Source organism: Pongo pygmaeus, chromosome 3, assembly GCF_028885625.2.
Source record: "Pongo pygmaeus isolate AG05252 chromosome 3, NHGRI_mPonPyg2-v2.0_pri, whole genome shotgun sequence".
NCBI classification, from domain to species: Eukaryota; Metazoa; Chordata; class Mammalia; order Primates; family Hominidae; genus Pongo; species Pongo pygmaeus.
The window spans coordinates 112413343-112440839 of record NC_072376.2 but is presented as its reverse complement, the minus strand read 5'-3'; the positions used below and the strand labels follow the sequence as shown (position 1 = coordinate 112440839).

The 27497-nt window shown below is 34.7% G+C and overlaps 1 protein-coding gene across 2 annotated transcripts in view; it reads left to right on the top strand.

Annotated features, from left to right (window-relative positions):
• Positions 1 to 25788, top strand: part of DNAJB14 (DnaJ heat shock protein family (Hsp40) member B14) — a 51746-nt gene extending 25958 nt beyond the window's left edge. For both annotated transcript variants that reach the window (XM_054484854.2, XM_054484856.2), the window contains 5 exons: positions 12218 to 12403; positions 15406 to 15500; positions 16310 to 16419; positions 18113 to 18285; positions 20878 to 25788. In XM_054484854.2, coding sequence (XP_054340829.1) covers positions 12218 to 12403; positions 15406 to 15500; positions 16310 to 16419; positions 18113 to 18285; positions 20878 to 21002 — 689 coding nt within the window. In that variant the 3' untranslated portion in view covers positions 21003 to 25788. The remainder of the gene's footprint in view (positions 1 to 12217; positions 12404 to 15405; positions 15501 to 16309; positions 16420 to 18112; positions 18286 to 20877) is intronic.
• The last annotated feature ends 1709 nt before the right edge of the window (positions 25789 to 27497 follow it).

Sequence of the window (27497 nt, the reverse complement as noted above, 5' to 3'; positions counted from 1 at the left end):
ACACATGCTTGGCGAGTAACAGTAGTTAATTAGAAAATATTACAGATGGCATCATCACACAGAAATGTCAGGTTTCATTCATTTAGCACACAGGATCTTCTCATTATCTTCTGTATCATCTTATTTTATTTTTAACCAATCAGTCTGTTTTTGGAATACTAAGCCATTTATCTCTGAGCAAAGACAATACCGTTGTCTTTTTTATAAAAGCTAAAGTATGGATTGATTGCTCTGTAATTACTAAAATACTTTACAGAAAATGGAAACTACTTGCTTTCATTTCCTTCAAGAATAGAAAAAGAAGAGGTAATTAGTAATTAAATGAAGAGATGTTTCATTTGTGTGTTTTGTAAAGCTTTAAAAATAAAAAAGATTGCTCTCAAGGAGAATGGACTAAATGAACTCATATGTTCATGTAGCTATTTTGTCCTTCCAGTTAGGATTATATGTTTCCCAAGAGGGGAATATTTTATTTACATGTAAAGCGACTTGCAAAATACATGTAAACATATTTTTAAAAAATATTTTAATGAAATGAGTTCCTTTCCTTTTTTCTGATGTAGACGTCTTCAAAACATACCCATCTACATTATCTTCAAAGATTCCCAAGTATTTCAGAGACTATTTGAATAATACCTGTGTCTATTGACATACACATGAATGTAGTAATGGGGCATGGATTTAGTTGTTTATGTGTTTGCTTGACAAGTAATAGTGGAATGGGAGTTGTTGCTTGTATTAGTTCTGGTAGTTCAATATGAACATCTAGAGTATATCTCTAAGAACAAGGAGTTTAATTCTGCCATTTGGGCTAGTTCTTGTAGAGAAATACAGTGAGAGAATCTGAGATATCCTCTTCCCCAAAGAATTTATGGTTCATAAAGGGGAAATACACCTTACACAGAACTTTTGCGATATAGTAATACCTCACATTTAACAAACATAGTTTTTCATTCCCATTTTTAAATTTAATGCTTATTTAAAAATCTCATCAAATAGTTAAGAGACCAGTGTCATTCTCATTTCAAAAATAAGAAAATTGAGACTCAGATTTACCCAGGACCTCACAGAAGACCAACTATATTTAAATACCAAAACAGACTACAGAAGTCCAAAGAAGTTAGAAAGATGAAGACTCATTGTGAGCAGAGTAATTGGAAAGGCCTTCATAATAGTTAGAGTTAAGGTTAAAGTTAAGAGTTTTCTCAAGAGTTAGCATGATTTCTATGGTTAGAGAAGAGAGGGGATGGCAAAACCTTGGCAGCGAGAATGAGGTGGGTGATCTAAAATTCCATGAGGACTTCCACTTTCAGGAAGATAGGACAGATATACTTTTCCCCATTTCTCCCAAAAAGTACAACTGAAAACCCCAAACATTAATATATAATATAAAGAAAACAAACATAGGAAGACTCTGAAAGGTGGAGAGAAAAAAGGTAGACCAACTAGGTAGGGACCTCAGTATTCAAAGAACAACACAGCAGTTAGTTGCTTAGGTATTTTTTTTTTTTTTTAAAGATGGAGTCTTGCTCTGTCACACAGGCTGGAATGCAGTGGCGCAGTCTCGGCTCACTGCAACCTCTGCCTCTCAGGTTCAAGCAATTCTCTGCCTCAGCCTTCCAAGTAGCTGGGATTACAGGCGCCTGCCACCAATCCCAGCTAATTTTTTTGTATTTTTAGTAGAGATGGGGTTTCACCATCTTGGCCAGGCTGGTCTTGAACTCCTGACCTCGAGATCCACCCACCTTAGCCTCCCAAAGTGCTGGGATTACCAGTGTGAGCCACCATGCCTGGCCTAGGTATTTTTTTTACCCCATATATATCCCAGATTAGGTGCTGGAGGAGTAGGCAACCCCAAAACACCAATACATATAGACAGAAAAGCCCCAAGAAAAGCCTGCCTTATCTAGCCAAATGATCAGGATAGCCTAGAAAGACAGAAAAACCGTAGCCACTCTACTGCAAATACCACAGGAAAAATTGTGGCCCCACCCTGACCCACACTAGCAAAGTCTGAGTAGAGAGCCTAGACTACCACCCGCTCTGTGCTGTAATGAGATGCTACCGCCCCCTCTATGCTGTAATGAGATGCTCTAAGCTCCCTGCTGGGATGGTAACAGAGAAGATTAACTAGATAGCTTAGACCTTCATTTATGCTGGGTAGTAAGAAAGGCTGCCCTCATGATGTCAGTGGAGATCATGTGGACTTTCACCTCCACCTGGCAGTAAAAGGGTGCTCATTCTCCCTGCTGGGGTAGTATCGTAGGTAGCCTAATGTACAGTCAGGACTTCAGTCACCACCCAGAGGTAACAAAGTCATTTCCTTATGGGATCAGGGAAGTTAAATGGAGAACAGTAATGAAGTATCTCTTCTCCTCCTAGCCAGGGAGATGTAAGTGGAGGCCTGATGTTCCCATAAGGGAACTTACGTATCTATCCAATGGGACCCCTCCCCTTGAGTGTCTTCAGAGGCCGAGGGAAAAACCCTGGACTTCCACTCCCACTTAGGAACAATGAGATGGTATTCCCCCTTCTCTGCCAAAGTGGAATCAGAGGAATACAATAAAAACAAAATATGTAAATAAGATCCAAACTCTCATAAGATAATACCCAAATTACGAAGTTTCAGTTGAAAATTACTTGTCAGTCTAAGAACCAGGAATATCTCAAACTCTATAAATGTTTATGATCATATAAATGTTTCAATGAGTCGTCATATAAATGTTTCAACGAGCAACAACAAATAAGCTTAAAAGGATCTCCGCAAAGCAATAGAAAGTCTGAGCAAAGCTGTTGAAGGTATAAAGAACAAAATGGAAATTTTACAACTCAAAAATAGAAACTATCAATGACTAGAATAAACAGCAGAATGGACAGATAGAGGAAATAATTGGTGAGCTAGAAAATAGAAAAATAGATGTTTTCCAATTTGAACGTAGAAAATAAGCTAAGATGAAAAAGGACATAGCCTCAGAGACAGGTGGGACTATAGCAAAAGATCTAATATTTAGGTGATTGGTGTCCTAGAAGAAAGGGAGAAAGAGGGCAGAGCTGAAAAGGTACTCAGAAAATTAAAGGTTGAAAACTTCCCAAATTTGGCAAAAGATAGAAGCCTATAGATTCCAGTTGAATGAATCTCAAACTGATAAACCCAAAGAAAGCCACACCAAGACACATCGTCGTCAAACTTTTGAAAACTAAAGACAAAGGCTTGAAAACAGCAAAAGAGGAATGACGCCTTACCTATAGGGGGAAAAGCAATTTAAATGACAGCAAATTTCACATCAGAAACCACAGAGGACAGAAAGAAGTGGCACATTTTTTAAGTGCTGAAGGAAAACGACTGTCAACTCAGAATCCTATACTCAGCAAAAATATCTTTCAGGAATGAAAGAGAAATCAAGACATTTCTCAGATGAAAGAAAAATGGGAAAATTTGTCAAGAGCAAATACAACCTAATAGCTAAAGGAAGTTCTTTAAACAAAAGGACACAATAAAGAAAGAATCTTGAAATATCAAGAGGAGAGAAAGAACATGGTACTCTGGTATTATTTGTGGTGCCCTAAAGTTCGTATGTTGAAACCTAGTCACAAATGTGATGGTATTAGGAGGTGAGGCCTTTGGGAGGTCAGATTCCACCTTGTGAAGACACAGCTAGAAGGAACCATTTGTGAACCAGAAAGCAGGCCCTCATCAGACACTGAGTCTGCCAGTGTCTTGATCTAAGCCTTAGCCTCTGTAGCTGTGAGAAATAGATTTGGTTATAAACTATGCAGTTTATGATATTTTGTTATAGCAGTGTGAATGGACTAAGACACATGGTAAACAAAAATATGGTTAAACACAATATACTTTTGCTTCTTGAGTTTCTAAATTATGTTTGATATTTGAAGCAAAAATTATAACATTGTCTGATAAGGTTTTAGATGTAGTAAAGAAAATATATAAGGCAATTTTTTTTGTTTGTTTGTTTTTTTGAGACGTAGTCTCTCTCTGTTGCCCAGGCTGGAGTGCAGTGGCACAATCTCTGCTCATTGCAACCTCCGCCTCCCCGGTTCAAGCGATTTTCCTGCCTCAGCCTCCCGAGTAGTTGGGATTACAGGCACGCACCACCACACCTAGCTAATTTTTTTGTATTTTTAGTAGAGACAGAGTTTCACCATGTTGGCCAGGATGGTCTCTATCTCTCGATTGCATGATCCACCCACCTCAGCCTCCCAAAGTGCTGGGATTACAGGCTTGAGCCACCACGCCCGGCTGGCAATTATGTTTTAAATGGAGGAAGATAAAGGGAAGTAAAGGGAGGTAAGGATTCTGTACTTAATTCAAACTAACAAAATGATGACACCAGAGGGTTATAAATTATGTATATATTATGTATATATAATACATATAAATTATGTATATATAATGTATATATAATACCTAGAGCAACCACTAAAAAGTTATACAAAGATATATACTCAGAACACACTGTAGATAAGTCAAAATGGAATTCTAAAAAATGTTCAAGTAACTAACTCACAGGATGTCAGGAAAAAGAAAACAGGAATGAAAGAACAGAAAATAAAAAATAAAATGGCAGACTTAAACCCTAACTTATCAGTAATTACATTACATGTAAGTGACCTGTCTATGCCAATTAAAGGTCTTTTGGCATAATGCATTTTAAAAGCATGTTTTCACTAGGTGAAGTGGCTCACGCCTATATATTCCTAGCACTTTGGGAGGCGAAGGTGGGAGGATCACTTGAGCCCGTGTGTTCAAGATCAACCTAGCCAACAGTGAGACCCCCATCTCTACAAAAAATTAAAAAATTAGCTGGACCTGGTACCACGTGTCTGTTATCCCAGCTACTTGGGAGGCTGAGGTGAGAGAATCACTTGAACCTAGGGGGTTGAGGCTGCAGTGACCTGTGATTGTGCCACTGCACTCCAGCTGGGGTAACAGAGCGAGACCTTGTTTCAAAAACAAAACACGATTTTGCTGTATGTTGTCTACAAGAAAACTATTTGATAACACTATATCCAGAATAAAAATAAGGTAGAAAAAATATATCATGTAGATATTAATCAAAAGAAAACAGGAGTTGCTATATTAATATTAGAGCAAGTAGGCTTTAGAGTAAAAAAATTACCAGAGAAGTACATTATGAACACGTACATGATACATTAAGACATAAATGTATATGCACCAAAAGACCGCTGCAAAATATGTAAAGCAAAAACTAATAGAACTGGAGGAAGAAATAGACAGTCACAATTATAGTTGGAGACTCTGATACCTCTCTGTCAATAATTGATAGAACAATTAGACAAAATCAACAAGAATATAGAAGAACTAAACACCACCATCACTCAACAAGATCTAATCAACATTTATACAACATGCCGCTCAACAACAACGGACTACAAATTCTTTTCAAGTGCCCACAGAACACACAGGAAGATAGACCATATCCTGAGTCATAAGATAAACCTCCACTAATTTAAAATATTGAAATCATACAAGTATGTTCACTAACCACAGTGGAATCAAAGTGGAAATCAGTTACACAAAGGTAATAGGAAAACGTCCAGTCCTTGGAAACTGAACAACATATTTCTAAGTATCCATGGGTCAAACAGGAAATATCAAAACAAATTTGAAAAAACATATTGATCTAACTTGGCCAGGCACAGTGGCTCACGCCTGTAATCCCAGCACTTTGGGAGGCCGAGGCGGGTGGATCACAAGGTCAGGAATTTGAGACCATCCTGGCTAACACGGTGAAACCCCGTCTCTACTAAAAATATGAAAAATTAGCCAGGCATAGTGGCGGGCGCCTGTGGTCCCAGCTACTCGGGAGGCTGAGGCAGGAGAATGACGTGAACCTGGGAGGCGGAACTCACAGTGAACTAACTAAAAATGAAAATACAACAATCAAAATTTGAGAAGACCAGCTAAAGGAATGCTGAGAGGAAACTTGTAACATGAAATGCATATGTTAGAAAAGAAGAACAGCCTCAAATCAGTTATCTATGCTTCTACCTTACAAATCTAGAAAAAGAATAGCAAAATAAATTCAAAGCAAGCAAAAGAAAGGAAATTATAAGAGTAGAAATCAGTACAATTGAAAAGAGTAACAATAGTGAATATCAATGAAACCGAGCTGGTTCTCTGAAAAAAATCAATAAAATTGAAAGACTGACCAAAAAAAGAAGACAGAAATGACCATTGTCAGAAATGGTGTCAGAGACAAGGATATCACTGCAGACATCAAAAGGATAATAAGAGAATACTATGAACAATTCAATATACATAAGTTTACAAGTTAGATGAGATGGGCCAGTTCTTTGAAAAATACAAATCATCACAACTCAGTCTGACATAGATAACGTGAATAGCCCTGTAGAAATTGCTGTGGTTTGGGTATATTGAAATTTTATTTTATTTTTTTATTTTTTATATATATATTTTTATTATACTTTAAGTTCTAGGGTACATGTGCACAACATGCAGGTTTGTTGCATATGTATACATGTGCCATGTTGGTGTGCTGCATCCGTTAACTCGTCATTTACATTAGGTGTATCTCCTAATGCTATCCCTGCTCCCTCACCCCACCCCACAACAGGCCCCAGTGTGTGATGTTCCCCTTCCTGTGTCCAAGTGTTCTCATTGTTCAATTCCCACCTATGAGTGAGAACATGCGGTGTTTGCTTTTCTGTCCTTGCGATAGTTTGCTGAGAATGATGGTTTCCAGCCTCATCCATGTCCCTAGAAAGGACATGAACTCATCATTTTTTATGGCTGCATAGTATTCCATGGTGTATATGTGCCACATTTTCTTAATGCAGTCTATCATTGGACATTTGGGTTGGTTCGGTATATTGAAATTTGATCCCCAATGTGGCAGTGTTGGGAGGTGTAGCCTAGTGGGAAGTGTTTGTGTTATGGGGGCAGATCCCTCATGAATGTCTTGGTGCTGTTCTCACAGTAGTAAGTTCTTGCTCCCTTGAGGCTAGATTAGTTCTTGCAGGAATTGATTATTTCCTGAGTGAGTGGGTTGTTATAAAGCCAGGACACCCCTCAGGTTTTCCCCTCTTTGCACCTGTCAGCTTCCCCTTTGATTTTCTCTACCATGTTATGCAGCACAAAAGCCCTCACCAGAAGCCAAGGCCATGCCCACAAACTTCTCAGCCTATAGAACCATAAGCTAGTCTCAGGTATTTTTCTATAGCAACACAAAATGGACTAAGACAGAACTGTTCAGTGAATTAAAGTTGTAATTATGAAATTCCCAAAAAAGAAATATCCAGGCTCAGATGCTCTTATTGAAGAAGTCTACCAAACTTTTTAAGGAAGAATTAAAACTAATTCTACATAATCTCTTCCAGAAAATAGAAGAGGAAGAGACATTTTCCAGTTAATGTTAAGAAACGTTTTACCTTGCTTATATCAAAACCAAAGACATTACAGAAAACAAAACAAAACAAACAAAAAAAAAGCTACAGACCAGTATACTTTGTGGGATAAACCCAAATGTCCTTAACAAAATATCAGAATTTTGCAGTATATAAAAAGAATTATATACCCCAAATAATAGAAGTTTATTTCAAGGTAGCAAAGTCAATTCACTATTTGAAGATCAATAAGTGTAATCCACCACATTAATTAAAGAAAAAAAATCCCACGATTATATTAATCAGTGGAATAAAAGCATTTGATACATTTCACCACCCATTCATGATAAAAACTGTCAGAAACATAGCAATAGAAGGGACCTGCCTCAACTTGATAAAGAGCAACTACAGAACTCCTGTAAGCTAACATTAAATGGTGAAAGACTGAATGCTTTTCCCCTATGATCAAGAATAAAGCAAGAATATCTCTTTACCACTCATATTCAACAAAGTGCAGGAAGTAGTAACCACTGCGTTAAAGAGAGAAAAAGGAAATAAAAGGCATACAGGTTGGAAAAGAAGAGCTAAAACTGTTGTTATGTGCAAATGACATGATTATCTATGTAGAAATCCAAGGAATCTACAGAAGAAACTATAACTACAAAGTGAATCCCATAAGATTGCAGGACACAGTATAAATATACAAAAAATTAATTGCATTTCTATTTACTAGCAATGAACATTTAGACACTAAAATTAATAATACGTTGGCATTTACAATCATACATACAAAAAATACTTAGATGTAAGTTTAATAAAACTTGTGTCACATTTATATACTGAAAGCTATACAATATTGATTAAAGAAATCAGAAAATAGCTAAATAAATGGACTGAAATATCATGTTCATGGATGGGAAGACTCAACATAGTAAAGATGTCAAGTCGGCTGGGCACGATGACTCACACCTGTAATCCCAGCACTTTGGGAGGCCGAGGCGGGCAGATCACCTGAGATCGGGAGTTTTAGACCAGCCTGACCAACATGGAGAAACCCCATCTCTACTAAAAGTACAACATTAGCCAGGCGTGGTGGCGCATGCCTGTAATCCCAGCTACTCAGGAGGCTGAGGTAGGAGAATCACTTGAACCTGAGAGGTGGAGGTTGCAATGAGCCGAGATCGCACCATTGCACTCCAGCCAGGGCAACAAGAGCAAAACTCTGTCTTAAAAAAAAAAAAAAAAAAAGTCAAGTCATCACAGATTGATATACAGATTTAACACAATTCCTGTCAAAATCCTAGCAGGATTTGTTTTGTAGATAGAAACAAGTTTTATTCTAAAATTCATATGAGGGGAAGAAAGAACCTGAGTATTTAAAAACATTTATTTTTATTAAAAGAATGTAGTTGGAGTAATCAGTGTTCCTGATTTCAGGATTTACTGTATAGAGAAACAGTAAACAAAACTGTGTGGTAATGGCAGAGAGATATACACATAGATCAATAGAACGAGACAGGAAACCCAGAAATAGACTGATACTAATATAGCCAACTGGTTTTTGACAAAGATGCAAAAGCAGTTCGGTGGAGGAAAGATAGCCTTTTCAGCAGTTGGTTTTGAGGCAATTGGACACCCATAGGCCAGAAAATTAAACCTGACTAAAAGTATCATCCCTTATACACAAAATGAACTCAAAATAGATCATGAATGTAAATATAAAACATAACACTTGATCAACAATAGTGGGAGTAAATCTTTAGGATCTAGGGTGAGGCAATGATTTTTTAAGACTTAACCCCAAAAGCACAGTACATAAAATGAAAAGTTTAAGATTTTTTAAGTTTGCTCTGCCCTATTACAAGGATGAAAAGAAGCTCCAGGATGGAAAAAAAGATTTGCCAGGCACGTATTTGACAAAGGACAGGTATCTTGAATATATTAAATATGAAGAACTCTGAACACTAAAAAGTAAAATAACAGACAGTCCAATTAGAATGGGCAAAAAAATGAAGAGACATTCTATTGAAGATGATATACAGAGGGCAAATAAGCACAGTGAAAGATTTTCACTGTCATTCATTAGTCATTAGAGAAATGCAAAGTAAAACCAAAATGGGATATCACTACACATTTATCAGAATGACTAGAGTGAAAAATAATGACAATACCAAATGCTGGTATGGATGCAGGGAATGGATCACTCATACATTGTTAATGGGATATATAATGACACAGCCGTTCTGTACGACAGTTGGGCGGTTTCTCAAAAATCTGTGCAGCTACTATACAACCCAGCAGTGCACTCCTGGGGATTTATTCCAGAGAAATGAAGATTTATGTTTACACCTAATCCTGTACATGAATATATAGAGCAATTTTTTTTATTTGTAATAGCCAAAAACTAGAAAAAAACTAGATGTTATTCAGTGGTAAATGGTTAAACAGTGGTACATCCTTAACCATGGACTACTACTCACTAATAAAAAGAAATGAACTGTTGGCATATATGACAACCTGAATCTCCAGAGTATTATGATTTACAAAGCCAATCCCAAAAGGTTTCATTCCATTTATATATCATATAATATCCCATTTATATACTGTGTTATTTCATTAATATAATATTCTTGAAATGACAAAACTGTCAAAATGGAGAATAGATGAATGGTTGTCAGGGGTTGGGAAGGGAAGGAGGAGGAGTTGTATGTGGTTATGAAAGAGCAACGTGAGAGTGGTGTTAGAAATGTTCTATATCCTGACTATATCAGTGTCAATATCCTGTTTGTGATATTGTAAGATAATTTTGCAAAATATTACTATTGGGAAAAATTAGGGAAAATGTACAGCGGATCTGTGTATTGAAAGTTTAAAGAAAAATAAATGAAGTGGAAGGTACCTTTTGGTGAAATAAATGACAATGAGGTAGAAATGCGTTTTGTAAAACTTTTGAATACCAAAATAAATTTTGGATATAATTATTTAGATAATAAGGAGCTGCAAAAAATTCTTGATTATATGGGTATAGCACAAAGTAAATGAATAGAAATTTACTTTGGCCACAATATATAAATTGTCTTATGTGTACAATTATAGATTATGACAGTATTTCTCAAATACCATCTAAAATATCTTAATGTTTAGAAAAATTATTTTTTCTAAAAAAGCCTTAAAATAGAATTGGGTTGCCTATATATTAATAGTTTTAAAGTATTAAAACTATTAAAGTAGCATTATTACATTACATGGGATAGCCCTTTTAGTTTATAGATGTTAAATCCTAAAATTGATATTGTTACTAAAAATACAGTTTTAGCGGAGATTGATAGATATGCTTCTTTTTTTAGGTATGAGTTAATACCTTGGTGTTGTTTGTAAGTACATTGTTTGGATCTTGGGTTATACTTTCCCTTTGAAATAACTCATAAATGATGGCTACATTTCTGAGTCACAGATTCTTTGAGAATCTGAAGAAAGTATTTCCTCAGATAGATGGATCATTCACCTAATTTTTCATTCAGCAGGGTGTACTCACCATTTGAAAGCAATCTCTGAATCCCAGTTTCAAGAAGCTTGATTAGAAGAAAATATCCAGAGTATTCTATATAATTAATTTCAGTGTAATGTGTGATCATCCAAAAACAACTACCTAATGAGCATCTGTTTGCTTGTACAGTACCTATGGCAGCCACCGCATGGGATCCAAAAACTATTTTTAAAATATTCTGTATTGCAAGAGGCTTACAATCTAGTTTAAGAAGCAAGATGTATTTATCAAGTGATTAACTATTAGAAGTGTCAGAGTAAGAATAGGATAGTTCTTAGTTTTAGATTCAAAGCATTACAACTTGTAAATTGGTAAATTTGTAAATTTTAACAATTTTCTGCATTAGTTTCAGGTAGTCTTTTTTTTCAGCATGACATTAGTTTTTATGTGGGGCAGACTTTTATAATATAAAAACTTTGCTCACCAACTTTTACTCGTTTCTTTTTCAGAGATTGGAAATGCTTACGCTGTTTTAAGTACATTCTGGTAACCAGTGTAACATTACCTCTTTTGGATTTGGGACTGTGAGATGGGAAAGAGAATTCTTTTTTATAAATAAATGTTGTGAAGGTAGCAAAGTGAAATAGAAAAACTGAGGACTGTCTGTATTTATTTAAAAACTAATTCAGACTTCATGCTGGACCTTGGGGATATTGCCATGAAAACATAAACACAGTCCCTGTCTTTATGGAGTTTACTGTTTTAGGGGATAAATTGTTTGGGATAATAGAATGAAAAAATAGCTCATTCAGGCTCCAGGGTGCAAAAAAAGATTTTTGGTATGGGCTGCATAAAGAGAGTGTACTTATCGTGCTAAGAATAATTTGACTTTGCATGAGTTATTTAACCTTCTTGAATTTCAGGGCCCTCATTTGTAAAGTGGGGATAATAATGGACAATGTAATAAGGTATTGGGTGCAGAGCCTGGCAGTTCTTAGGTACTCAATAAATGGTAGCTACTGCTATTGTTACTGGTTTAAACCACTTGAAGAATGGCTTAAGAGGCAGGATTTTAGGAGATGGAGCACAATATTAGAAAAGGAAGATGGATATTCCTCTGTTTTCAAAGCAGTAGAGAGACTTGTCTGTTTGGTATAAAAAGTTGTATTGAGAGATAATATATGTAATTGCAAACAATGTATATCTTTAAAAGAACTTATTTTTAACAATTTTCTGGATTAGTTTTAGGTAGTCTTTTTTTCAGCATGACATTAGTTTTTATGTGGGGCAGTCTTTTATAATATAAAAACTTTGCTTACCAACTTTTACTCATTACTTTTTCAGAGATTGGAAATGCTTATGCTGTTTTAAGTAATCCAGAAAAGCGAAAACAGTATGACCTCACGGGCAATGAAGAACAAGCATGTAACCACCAAAACAATGGCAGATTTAATTTCCATAGAGGTTGTGAAGCTGATATAACTCCAGAAGACTTATTTAATATATTTTTTGGGGGTGGATTTCCTTCAGGTATTTTAATGTAATTATAGATATTATATTTTATGAAGCTACATAGTCTTACCTCCAGTTACGTTATTTAGAGATGTATCTACCTTTTCCCCTACATTTCATGTAGTGTTATGATCCTGTGATGGTTTTTCATGAAAGCAGGAGAAAAATATTAGGGTTATTACTTTTATAATAGCCTGCCTTTTTCCTAGAACATATTTTAATTTAAAAAAAATGAAGAGTGCAGATATTCTGTATTTTTTTTTTTTTTTTAGGATGACCTAACACTATATTTTCTTAGAATTCTGCATTCTTTACATTGTTTCTTTTATTATTATTATTATTATTATTATTATTATTATTATACTTTAGGCTCTTCTCAAAAGAAGACATTTATGCAGCCAAAAAACACATGAAAAAATGCTCACCATCACTGGCCATCAGAGAAATGCAAATCAAAACCACAATGAGATACCATCTCACACCAGTTAGAATGGCAATCATTAAAAAGTCAGGAAACAACAGGTGCTGGAGAGGATGTGGAGAAATAGGAACACTTTTACACTGTTGGTGGGACTGTAAACTAGTTCAACCCTTGTGGAAGTCAGTGTGGCGATTCCTCAGGGATCTAGAACTAGAAATTCCATTTGACCCAGCCATCCCATTACTGGGTATATACCCAAAGGATTATAAATCATGCTGCTATAAAGACACATGCACACGTATGTTTATTGCGGCATTATTCACAATAGCAAAGACTTGGAACCAACCCAAATGTCCAACAATGATAGACTGGATTAAGAAAATGTGGCACATATACACCATGGAATACTATGCAGCCATCAAAAATGATGAGTTCATGTCCTTTGTAGGGACATGGATGAAATTGGAAATCATCATTCTCAGTAAACTATCGCAAGAACAAAAAACCAAACACCGCATATTCTCACTCATAGGTGGGAATTGAACAATGAGAACACATGGACACAGGAAGGGGAACATCACACTCTGGGGACTGTTGTGGGGTGGGGGGAGGGGGGAGGGATAGCATTGGGAGATATACCTAATGCTAGATGACGAGTTGGTGGGTGCAGCGCACCAGCATGGCACATGTATACATATGTAACTTACCTGCACGTTGCGCACATGTACCATAGAGATATTCTGTATTTTATGTAAAGCTGAAAGGGAATGTAAGCAGGAAATGTAATGGCAATGTCTTAGGTAAGTACTATTACAATTATGAATGGTTTTCTTTACTTAAACCTGGATGACTATTTGACATTGCTTCTCTAGAGATCTTTGTAAATATTTTATCAACAACATTGTAGTTGGCTAATTTGGATATATGTAGAGGTACTCATCTCTATTTCCATTTAAACAGTAGAAAATCTGATTCATAGGTTATATACAAAGTAAGTGGATTTTTAAGTTTACATTAAAATAGAAATAGCTAACTTTAGACTATCAAAGTGAAATATTGTAGTGATACTAAGATTTTATAGTACCAACATAAATAGTATTAAACTTCACTTACATTTACAGTAAGTGGTCACTTAAGGTTTTTGGAAACTGTGACTGTAAGTGAAACAATGTTCTGTATAACAACTAATTTTACCACAGGCTAATTGATATAAACAACAGTTAAATTGCTAAGGCATATAGTACATCATGTTTACTTGAAGTTGCAGTTTCCAAGGACCTCTTGATGACATCAAGTGAGGACTTACTTTACTGTGAGTTGTTATTGTGGAAATCTATTTTCCTTGAATGTAGCTCCTCTAAGGTACTTAAAATTGTAGCTTTAGTCTTGTTTACAAAATTTACTTCAGGTGCTGAAGTAAATCCCATTCAACATTAAGAGAATCTTCATGAATGTAGCAATGTAATTGGACCTGGTGGCCCTCTCTGAATATTATTGAGAAAGGTTGTGGTCATTTCTTTTTATTTTTTAATAGAGACAGGGTCTTGCTCTGTTGCCCAGGCTGGATTACACTGGGGCAATCATAGCTCAGTGCAGCCTCAAAATCCTAGGCTCCACCAATCCTCCCATCTCAGCCTCCCAAGTTGCTGGTACTACTGGCATGTACCACATGTCTGGCTAATTTTTTTTTAAACTTTTTTGTAGAGACAGGGTCTTGCTATGTTGTCCAGGCTGGTCTTGAACTCCTGGCCTCAAGCAGTCCTCCCACCTTAGCCTCCCAAATCCTGTGCTGGGATTACAGAGGTGAGCCACCATGCCTGGCAAGGTTGTGGTCATTGATAGGACATTTTGCAAAGCATCCTTGAAGGAAAGAGGATATATAAATGCAAATTAATGACTGAAAATATAACCTGTGTTTTGACATGTTAGAATACATAACTACAGAAAAATTATTAAAACTAGTAATTTTGACTGGAAATATACTAGGAACAATCAGAAATCTTTCAGGCAATAGTAAATTTTCTTCTGATACTTGATTTGCAGTTATTTTGCTAGTTATAACATAGTTTGTCAATGGTAGCCATTTCTGATTGGTCATCTTATATGAAAACAACTTGAATGTTTATCAGCAAGAGAGTGTTTGAATAAATTGTGGTCCATCTATACCAAGATATATTATAGGGCTATTTTTTAAAAATGAATTTGCATACTATCTTTTGATTTCTAGAAATGTTTATGATTCATTGATAAATGCAAAAAGCAAAGTTTCAAAGTAATAATCCAACATTTATAAAAACAACTAACCACAAGTAATCATAAACAAGAGGTTTATAAAAACCTCTATGTGTGCAGAGAAACTCTTAGTCAAGTTTTCATAAAGAAGGAACTTCTACCTGTAAAGGAAGCAGATTGGGAAGAATCATTCCTATTTCTGTCCACCCTTCACTTAACAAGAGGAGAGGGCAATAAGTATTCACTGCTGAAAATACACATGCATTATTTTAGTAATTTTTTAAAATTAAAGAAAAATGTAAAAGAAAATGTATTTTTTCTGATCATAATTGCTCCCCCTAATTTAACCTTGCTTTTAATTTTTTAGGTAGTGTACATTCTTTTTCAAATGGAAGAGCTGGTTATAGCCAACAACATCAGCATCGACATAGTGGACATGAAAGAGAAGAGGAAAGAGGAGATGTACGTTTATGACTAGAAATCACAAAATGGCAAATTTCAGCTCAGGAAAAGCAATTAGAGTTGTCTGAAAAGAGGGCAAGTAGTTGTAGGAAATAATGAGTTTTCTCTTACTAGAGGTGTTTGGTAGAGACTAGAAAATCCTTAGGGACATTGTAGTAATAGGAGGAGAGGTCAGCCAGGGGCGGTTAGATAGTATGACCCCTTTAGATTTGTTATTCTATGATTCTAATGAAGGTGCAACTGCACTATGCATGTTGTGAAGGTAACTTGTTGTTGTTGGCCCTGAAGAATTTAGAGTACTGAAAAACTTGAATTGGAGGTAACTTTCCTTGTTCTAATGCAGTTATACCTAATTGCCTATAGCAATTTAATTACATGAAGTGGAAAGGTAAATGGAAAGAGCACTAGACTAGAAATTAAAAGGCCTGGCCCCCAGCTTTGCCACTCATCAGCTCCCATCTTCTACCCTCAAATCCAAGGTAAAAAATGGTTTTACAGCCTGCAGCATATTGATAGCGTCTCTGTGTGTGGGGGTAGGGAGTCGGGAAAGAGAGAGAGAAAGAAATGAAGACTTCCTCATCTATCAAATGAAATCAAATTTTATCAGTGTTTTTCAAATCAGAATCTCCTGGTGATGTGCCTGGATAGTTATATTTAAGAATCACCCTATTGGTATAGTTACGCAGATTTGAAAGCACTGAACTAGATGATCTCAAATGCCCTTTCTGCCTCAAAATGTATGACAACTGTTGGATTATTAACAACTACAGTTATATTACAATTTGTTATTCTTTGATGATTTTTTATAGGGAGGTTTTTCTGTGTTTATCCAGCTGATGCCCATAATTGTATTGATCCTCGTGTCATTATTAAGCCAGTTGATGGTCTCTAATCCTCCTTATTCCTTATATCCCAGATCGTAAGTAGCCAAGTGAAGTTTTACAAAAATGAATTGTTGCTATTTCTGACCTAGCTTTCTTTAAAGAGCTTGTGCTCTTGTAAACTTTTAAGTGCCAAATCTACTACTGCAAGTGTACCAGATTTTAAATTTCTATCTAATTTTTAAAATAGTTACTTTAAGTAATAAATTTGTCTTATGTTGTTAATTTACATTTCTGTTCTTCCACTGTGGATAAGGACAGAAATGCTATATTTGAACTTAATAACAATTTAATGTGGTAGGTAATGTGTTGACATTAAAGGCAAAAAATACTCTAAAGGACAAAACTAAAGACAAAAAGAGCAATGATTGATGTTACATAGATTTATATCATTAAGGGGAAAATGACTTTACTCTTCATTTTGTAAAATATCGATTAAATAAAAGCAAATACTACTTTTTTATGATGTATTTTTTTCACCATATACTTTACGTATAAGAGGTCAGGACATAAAGGAAATTTAATACAGCATGCAATCTAGACAACTTTAATACAGTGAACATAAAGGAAACTATAACATCATATTGGCTGTTATAGCAGCATGAATAAATAAAAAGCATACAAAGAAAAAATAATAAAAATCAGTGATTTTACAGTATTAAAATCACATTGGTCTAAAAATAACAATTACCTTATTTCTTCCAAATAAGATTTTTATTAACAAAAAATTGAGATAACTTTATAAAAACATATTTAAAAGTGTGGTTACTTTTTGTGACATGAAATCATGGTTTTAGGCAATTTGAGAGAACGTAAATAAATTACAAGTTGATTTTTGTAATTTATAATACAAATAAGATTTTTATTAACAAAAAATTGAGATAACTGTATAAAAACATAGTATATTTAAAAGTGTGGTTACTTTTTGTGACATGAAATCATGGTTTTAGGCAATTTGAGAGAACGTAAATAAATTACAAGTTGAGTATTTCTTATCCAAAATGCTTGGGACCAGAAGTGTTTTGGATTTTGGGATTTTGGATTGTTTCAGATTTTGTAATATTTGCATATATTTTATGAGATGTCTTGAGGATGGTACCCAAGTCTAAAAATCAAATTTATGTTTTATATATACCCTATTCACACAGCCTGAAGGTAATTTTATACAATATTTGTAGTCACTTTGTACATGAAACAAAGTTTGTATACATTGAACTATCAGAAAGCAAAGGTATCACTATCTCAGCCACCCATGTGGACAACCTGTGGTTGTTTGACATCATTCCTGACTCTGAATTTATATGCTACTGATAAGCAATCATTTTCTTACTCTAATTCACATATAAGTATTTAACAGTGAAAAAATAATGTGTTCAGGGTTAAATAACCAGCATATTAGCATCACCAGAATACCTGTGTCAGCTGTTAAACAATAGCAACGACAAACAACTACAGGCTTTTAGTTTCCACCTATGATGCTTTGTTTTGATTAAAAGGTGACCCATCACATGAGGTCAGCTTTGGAATTTTTAACTTGTGCCATCTTGTCGATGCTCAGAAAGTCTTAGATTTTAGAGCATTTCGGATTTCAGAGTTTCGGATTAGGGATGCTCAACCTGTATTACCAATATTAACTTTTCAGTGATTTTTAATTGTTTTTGTTTGCTTCGTTTGTAGTAGCATATTGGAATGTCCAATTTTAATTAAAATAATGATGCATCTCTTTTACAGTGGAACCGGGCAAACTATTAAAATGCAGACAGAAAACTTGGGTGTTGTTTATTATGTCAACAAGGACTTTAAAAATGAATATAAAGGAGTGTTATTACAAAAGGTAGAAAAGAGTGTGGAGGAAGATTATGTGACTAATATTCGAAATAACTGCTGGAAAGAAAGACAACAAAGTAAGTTTGTCATGTGTTTAACATTTTAAAACTTATTCACAGTCTTTGGAACTGATCAATGTAGATTTCCCTATTCAAGGAATGTTCTGGAATTCCCTGGCACATAATTGGAGCACAGTACTTAAATGAGATCATGTGTTTTATATACGTGTGGCCTAACACAGGAATTGACACATAGTAAGGACTTAATAAATGGTACTTGTGTATTGTTGTTATCAATAAATATTTGGTTGAATAAGTAATACCAAATTTTATTGTATTGATAATATCCATCATAAGACACATCATTCTTTTATGTACCACCAAGAAACAAAAAATATCCTGGCAGATAAACTATGTCATCAATTTTAAGATGCATACTATTTTCAGAGTTAAGTTTGAAACTCTTTATTAATTTAGCTTTTGTATTTAGAATTTAATGTACAATGAGTTTTGTTGACATTTCTTTTTTCTTTACTTTGTACACAGCGAGGCTCTTCAGAACACTTAATTTGCTTAGGCTTTTCCAGCCTCAGTTTTCTTAATTTAAGGAACAGTTCCATCTATAAAGATTGACATAAGAATCTGCTGAGATGTTGCATGTGAATTGAGTGTTGTGGTTCTTGTTTTTGTGACCATTGTTATGAATAATAATGTAGACCATATAGTGTAGTGTTAGGAGAACTGACTTTGGAAGTAAACTGAGTAAAGTTGAATCCTAGCTCTGAAATTTTTAGCTGACGAATTGTAACCTCTATGAGTTTATTTCATGTGTAAAATCGGTGATGATGAGAGAGAGGAGGAAATACTATCATTTATATAATGCCTACTGTTTCAGTCACTGTCCCAAGCACATTGTAAGTATTAACTCATTTAATCTCCACAACAACCCTGTGAGATTATAATCATTTTACACATGAAGAAACTGAAGCAAAGAGAGATTACTAACTTGCCCAAGGTCATAGAGGTCGTTTGTGATTCAAAACCAGACAATTTGTCTCTAGAATCCAGGCCCTGTGCTCCAAAGTCTTCTCAGAAATAACCAACTTTATGAGATTTGTTGTGAAAATTAAATCAGGCAATAAAGTACTTCACCCATAGTAAATGCTCAGAAAATGTCAGCAATTATCATCATCTCTCCCTTGCTAGGGAAAAGTTGATAAAATGTAACTTCTAAGAGAGTCCTTAACCTCTCTGGTCTTGGTTTTCTCCTCTATATAGTGGCAGTTAGAGATGTGACCTCTTTGACTTCTAACTCAATGAGTTTGTGAAATCAGTCTGTCCTCAGTGTGGAGAAGGTTACATTAGACTAGTGATTTATTTTTATGTTTTCAGCTGGGAGTGAGTTGCCACCCTTCCCCCACCCCACCCATCTCTAGAGATGTTTGGTAATGTCTGGAGATACTTTTGTGTGTCATCATGGGATGGGAATGGAAAGGGATTGCTACTGGCATCTAGCAGGTTAAGGTCAGGGATGCTGCTAAACATCCTACAATGCACAGGACAGGCCCCCCACAACAAAAAAATTATCCAGCCCAAGCAGTACTTTGAAATAATGGAAAGAATATTAGGCTAGGCATTGGAGAGTTGGACTGGAATCTAGACTCTGCCATTCATTAGCAGTGTGAACTTTGGTTTATCTAAGTCTCAAATTTCTTCTTTGGGAAGAGTCATCTGTAAATAGATATAAGCGCATTATGTGTAAATAAAAGGCATAGGATAATATTGATTGAGTTGTTAATCCTAGTCCAGTTGATTTAGTAAAGATTATTTCTGGAGATCTTTACAAATGGAATACTGTCTTAACTGTGAGTATATCTTGAATGTGATCTTGACTAATCCATATAAACCAGATGTCTTCTACTTTGGCCATTGTGTTCCAGAAAGTAACTGATTTCTTTTTCTGTTACATCTTCTTTAAGTGCTCCTAGTCTTTACAGGTATTAATAAACAGTGAAATGACTGAGAGTAACAGGAAAAAACAAGAAATAATCCTTTAAGAATTTTCATTTGTAGTCTGTGTATCATTAGTAGCTGTGCTGTCCCACACACTGAAGGAAGCCTCAGAAGTACTTATTTACTGAATAGCAATCTTACGATCATATAACAAGCATTTTTTTATCTGTGTTCCTTCAGTAACATTATTATATGTATTTTTTAATTTAAGTAAACTCAGAACAAGATTTTAAGTTTTTTATTAAATACTTAAGTCTTGGGATAATCTGAAATCTTAACAGAAGGCCACAGTGAAACAACCACTGGCAGTATTGAAAAGCATATAATATTTTTAGGAAAAGAGTCCAAGATGATGCTTCAGAGGAATAGTTTTTAAACCACTGGGGAACAGGAGTAGAGAGAAAGGATTCCAACATGAGTTGACAGGATTCTATCCTTATTTATTTTCTGTGTTTGTTTTACCTGCTAGACTTCAAATAAAGTTTTCATTAAAATTTTTCTTCCTACTAAAATGGCTTTTAGGAATTGTACTTGGATTTTTTTTTAAGTCAGTTAATCAAAATATATCGAAGGGCTCCTGTAAAGCATCACTTGAGCTTAAGCAACTAGGTGACAAAAATTTTATTCAATTAGCAAAATATTTTTCTTTGTTAACAGAAACAGATATGCAGTATGCAGCAAAAGTATACCGTGATGATCGACTCCGAAGGAAGGCAGATGCCTTGAGCATGGACAACTGTAAAGAATTAGAGCGGCTTACCAGTCTTTATAAAGGAGGATGAACTGGAATTTTTATTTATACCTTTTAGCGTACTCTTTATTTTTTCTGTAAGTAGGTTTAGTTTCATCACGAGAGATGAAGGAAAAGATTTGATACTGAAAACTAAACTGAATAGTTGGTTCCTGAAATCTTGGACTGTTTATGACCTACTGGCTCCTTTAAATAGTAACTGAAAACTAAAATGGAATATTTTAGTTACGCTTCTACAATTATTTTCATTTTAAAAGCTTACATGATTCCTAACTAAAATGTCTTGAGAAAGGATTATCACACCTGTAGCAATTTCCAGTTTTAGTGATTCTCCATTTTTTCCCTTGTCATGTAAATATTTATGGAATGATCATTTTGTGTACATACAGGTTACTGCCTTTTTATTTAAATTCTTTTAGTGTTTAGCTCCATGAGACACTTCAGTTTAAATTGATGGAATAAATGTTATATGACACATTTACATTTTCCTTATCAAGGTGTCAAATATGTGGACTTTAAACAATGAAACTTTTTCAAAAAGAAAAAACAAAAACTTTAACTTTGTGTAAAATCTTATAGTATTATCAGCTTAGAGGGAATTGATATTTTTAATATTGCCGTTATATTCCAAAATATATATTGAGATAAATGAACTGGTGTAGAATATCAGTTTGCTATTTAGTTTTATGAATTACTATAAATATACATGCATAGAAATGAAATGCTATACTGATAGGTTTTAAAGAAAATATGAGGAAATGGCTATAAATATTAAACTAAAAGGGTCTTCAACAGTAAAGTGCAGTTATGTCATTTACAATTCCAATGCTTTAAAGGCCACCAAATTTTGACGTATATGTCCTTGAAGGGCTGCTAAAATTTATGAAGAGGACTCACATTTTCCCCCATAGAAATTTGCAGTTTCTTGGTATCATTTAAGCAGGATCCAAAGAAGTTCTTCTACAAATAAGTAATAAGAAAAATGAGTACTAAAATACAGCTTTGTGCCTTTTAACCCTATGCCAACTCCTAAACATATAAGTAGATTACAGTATACTTACCTGATCAGAGCATGATCTGTTTGGCCACATGCAAGTGTGAGCAGAAATACAGCAGCACGTAGAATAGTAACTTAAAGCAAGTCATCCTTTAAAAATTCTGAGCTAAAAATCTGTTCACCATTGAGTAATTGAATTAATCCTATAGGAATAAGCTCCTTGTAAGTAAATCCATAATATGAATTAGAAAAAAAAGAAAACAGCTGGAAATTGAAGTTTTTGGTTCCTGTATACTGGATATGAAACTATTTGATTTCTAGTCTTCTGTGTTTAGCAGTTGTAATATTTTAATGATTTTGCTTCATACTTGGTTAATGGAACATAAACATATCTTTGATACTTCTTTGTGAGTGAGAGAATGCTAGATAGGGTGGCTTTGTTCTTTGTTTAAATTTTTTTTCTGAATGTAGTTAATTTATGGCATCTGTTGAATAACAAAACTGCTAAAATGACCTCTTAAAAATGTTCTGTTGTATCCCCTTTTCCAGGTGAATCAATAGAAATGCCTGATTGAATTAGTAGGTTAAACTAAACGACATACTGTCATAGGAAAACTGGACAGCTTAACCAACTTGCTCTTAGAAATGTTACCTTAAAAAACAAAAAAGCAGTGCTTAAGAGAAAATACAATTTTAAATATTTTGTTGAGCCTGTAGAGGAAGTTTTTAAAAACATAAATTCACAGCATTTTAATTAACTTTGAAAGTTCATATGCATCAGAAAATTTATGAAAACTTGAATAAAAAAATTCATCTATTTATTTTTCTAATTTTAATGGCAAATTTACAATATTATGGCTGATAATTCTGTGAACTTACCTTCTTGTTGACTGATTCTTTTTCCCTTAATCCCAGCTTTAAGGAGATAGGTGAAGTTATTGTACAAAGTTAAGTGATACCATAAAGTGTATATTATAAAGTCATACATGGCTTTTGGACAGTATTATATTTCAATTGCATTGCTGCATTCCATTAAATTTCATAAAATGCTAGGGAAAATGTGTTTGATAAAATTTTCTGCAGTGAGAAATGACAGACTGAGTGCCTGACAATTTAAGCCACATATGAAGTATGCAAGTAAAGATTCAGTCCTTAATGTCATCTATATCATGGTATAAAAGCTCAACAAGTGTCTTATAATTTGGAGTTAATTGTATAAAGTAAGAAGAGTTCAGATATCTTGATAAAAGATTTTCATGTTTGCTGCTTTTTTTATAATAAAAATCCCAACATTTTGCCATCTTATTTTTAGCTACATGAACTTCGCAATTTCATCGGCTCATTCTAATGACCACCTAAAAGTCCTCAATCTTTGAATATTGCTTTATCAGCTCCTCTAACTGGTATTCTAACAGTTTAGCAGCAGTTATATTTATTAATGCTTCACATTTTTACCCCTTTTTACATAAACACAAATACACCCATGCATATACACACAAACATTATTGTCCTTGTTAGGGTTTGGGGGAAATGAAAAATAGTACCTTTCTCCTCTTCTTTTGATTCCTTAGTTCCCAAATAGACTGGTGCTAGTCATTTAGTCATTTGTAAATTTCAGAATGTAGTTTGATTAAATGTGAACTGAATTCTCAACAACGAAAAATGTCAAGTTGAATTCATCTAATAAGTGAAAATAATATATTTTGTAAACAGATTACATTTGAACGCCTAAATAAGTATTTGTTTCATAATCATTACATGCTTGTTTATGATTTACAAAGATTTGGTAGAGAAAAGTACAGTCCTTAAGGCATATATATGCCAATGCATTAAACTACTCAGCTTTTGTGTCAGCCCAGGTGTTCATAGGAACAGGAATGTGGAATACCAGCTTTTTACTTTAATTATACTTTTATGCTTAATTTTTCTTCCAGTTAAATCTTTAATTACACTAGTATGTAAAGTAGTTACTGAGAAAAATGATTATGTTTTTGATTTCCCTTCTGTTGATCTGTAACATTTTTAAATGAAGCTATTTAACACACATGACATGCTAATGTTACTTAATGGATTCCTATGTATTTCATTTAAAAAAAAATCTCCCACCTGTGTTAAGACAGCTAAATATTTCTTGATGTTGGCTTGAGGACCAAGTGAGCCATCTTGCCACTTAAGCAAGTTTTATGTCAGAGGACCAAATGGTTAAGAGGAGAATTTGTACATTTGTTGAGCTTCCCCATGTGAAGCTTGGGTTCAGTACCATCCTATTACTATCCATCTTCATAATGAGTGAAGCAAACTGAAAGGGAATTCATAACCTTTTTTCTTATCTGAACAGAAAAACTAATGAAAATCAACAATAAATCTTTATTTTAATTTTCATTCAACAGCTGAAAAACCATGTCTATTGACCACATTGGACCATTGCCTAGTTAAAATCCATAAAATTCTCTATAAACCAATGAAAAGAAACTTGTCTGGCAATAATTTCCAATATTTTAAATTCTAATTTTTAGTTACAAAGAAAAAGGATAGAATGAGGCTTTTCAAGGAATTCTTGCTCATCCCTTCAATTATTTGGCAGGCAAAATAATAGACAGTCCCAGAATTCAGCTTCCTTTTTGGTTTTATTACTATTAAATAGATACTTTCATATAAATGGAAACACTTTTCCTCAAAACATTAATTCAAAACATACTCCTTATATTAAGGATTATAGCACCATATTTTTTGTAAATTCCCTATGTGTAACTTTTTCCTGTTGGTATGTGACATTTTTCATTTAATATGACTATCTGCTGGTGTTGGGGCCAATAGATTTGTGAATATTCTGTGGATGTGTCTATGTATAGGTGTATATATATGTATTTTTTTTTTCCAGCTAATACCTCAAATGTGTGATTGTTTAATATATACCACACTATGTTTGCACAGAGCAGGGCTTCCATTAGCAGTGGATATTTTTATTTCTAACTTTGAAAATCAGTCAACACAATTTCATTGGTGTGAATTCTTTGTTGCTCTTTTTCATATTTTAATGGAGAGATTCCTATTATAAGGCCCATGCTTCAAACATAATTATATCTTTCTATATCCAGCCATCTGGAAATATATAGGGGTAAGAAGTATTTCTTGAAATGTCCTTGTTCAGTAAGTTAGTAAAAACTGGGATGACTAGTTGCCAAGATGTCTTGTAACTGCATAGCAGATGACACCTGGCATGGCAAGTCTCATTCACTTCAGCACAAGACTCTGTACATTTCAATCTGATATTCTACTTTGCCATTTAAGTACACCATTAAAATCATAGAGATTTTCAGTGACATTGGAGTATTGTAATTATTAGTTTCAAAAAATTATTTTGAATAGGATGATTAAACCAATGAGAAGAAAGAAACACACATAAATGATATTTTACAGTTTATCTGTATTAAGAAATGCTTCTTGCCAATTTCTGGTTTTGGTTTTTGGATTGCTACATAAGACTTTCTTTCCATTTACTTTATGTGTTTTTAAAAGCTGCAGGTAATTTTTAAGGTTTGATGGAATTATAATGGAAGCCTTGTATAAGTTAAATGAAACTGGTAAAGGAGAGCTTACTTTGTCTATAATGCATTCAGGATTATAAATTAGATTTTAAAATGAAATGTCTGATTTGTAAAATATTTAATGTTATATCAGACTTAAATAAAATTTTCTGTGAGAACTCAAAGTAAATGCATTTGATTTTTAATGAATGTTCTGAATGAAATATGAATTTTTGTCAGTCTCTGTGGTTTATCTCAATATATCAATAAAAAGGTCTGTTCTCACTGTAAAATGTGTGTTTTTATCATGTTTTATACTCTTAATATGGCCACTCTTTCATGCATTCAACTATTCAACAAGTATGTCAATGCTTGCTATATCCCAGGCAGTGAGCTGGGTGCTGGGAATTAATCATTGAATAAGAAAGACAAAAACCTTAAAGAGTTTACATCTAGCAAAGAAAATAAATATCAAGTAAATAACTAATTATAATTATGATAAATTCTACAAAGAAAATTACAGGGTACAATGAAAGCATTTATCTAGAAGACCTAAACTATTCAGTGAGGGTCAGGGAAGGCTTCTCTGAGAGTGAGTTTAAGCTGAAATGCAAAAGATGAGATTAGTAGGATTAAGATATGCTAGAGAAATATCTCAGGCAGAATGTGCTAAGTTGGTTAAGTGATAAAAATCTTTATGGAAGTGAAAACAAACTTGTATGATCATAGCATAAGGAATCCAGGGTAGGTGAGAGAATTAAGATAGGAGCCAGATCCCCGTAAGAGTGATATATAAACCATGATGCTGATATTGAACTTCATCCTAAGTCAATAAACTTGATTTTCAAGGAAGGACTTAAATGATCTGATTTGGGTTTTTAGAACATCATTTTTGTTGCTGTGTGGAGACTGGAGGGCAAAAGAGAATGTAAGAATAGGAGGTTATTGTCAAAAGAGAGATGATCAGGGCTTGGACTAGGGTAGGAATACAGATAGGTGAATAATTTTCAAAGATAGGAGGTAGAATCAACAGAACTCTGATTAGATTTGTGACATATGGAAGCAGCAACGAAAAACCAGGCTAAAGTTTTCTGAAAATTTGGCTGTGAAAGGGAGTAGAGGAAAAACAGGGTGGTAGCTGAAAGAGGATGCGATTTCTAAAGAAGCTTTTCTTTTGAGGGTCTCGCTCTGTCACTCAAGCTGGAGTTCAGTGGGGCGATCACCACTGAATGCAGCCTCAAACCCTGGGCTCAAGGGATCCTCCTGCCTCAGCCTCCCGAGTACCTGGTGCACGCCACGTTCTGATAATTCTTAATTATTATTATTATTATTATTTGTGGAGATGGGGTCCTATCTTGCCAGGCTGGTGTGGAACTCCTGGACTCAAAGGATCGTCCCGCCTCGAACTCCCAAAGTGCTGGGATTACAGACGTCAGCCACCGCACCCGGAAAGGCTTTTATTTTTTTCAATTATTATGTATTACATGAGACCTTACTAATTTTTAAAAATTCTGATGTAAAAGGGAACATAGAAGGTGCCCGTAATTAGTGTCTGCATGTTAAAAGTAGACGCTTGAAGTGCTCCAGAAAACCCATGGCTCCTCCCCATTCAATCTAGATACGGCCTTGAGTAAAGAGCATCCGAGCACCCATGGAGAAGTCACAAGAGCCTAGGAAACAGGTCAGAAACCTGTGGACCTGGTACTTCCAATCACAGGCAATCTGGTGCTTGCTCTTCAGCTCATCACACCATCCCCTCAAATTTCTTCATCTACAAGAAAAGGTTTTAAGATAACGGACCCTGCAAAACTAATGACATTTATACACCCTCTCTGCACAAGAATGTCTTGTAACACATAACCTTGCTTGCATTTTCTGGGTTCCTTAAGGTCCAGCGATCTCATACAAATCCTCTACCCCACGGCTGACTTCCTTCGGCCCTTGACACAAGGCGCAGGCGCAAGACGCGGCCCGCGGTGGGCGGGGGAGGGGCGGGGCGCTT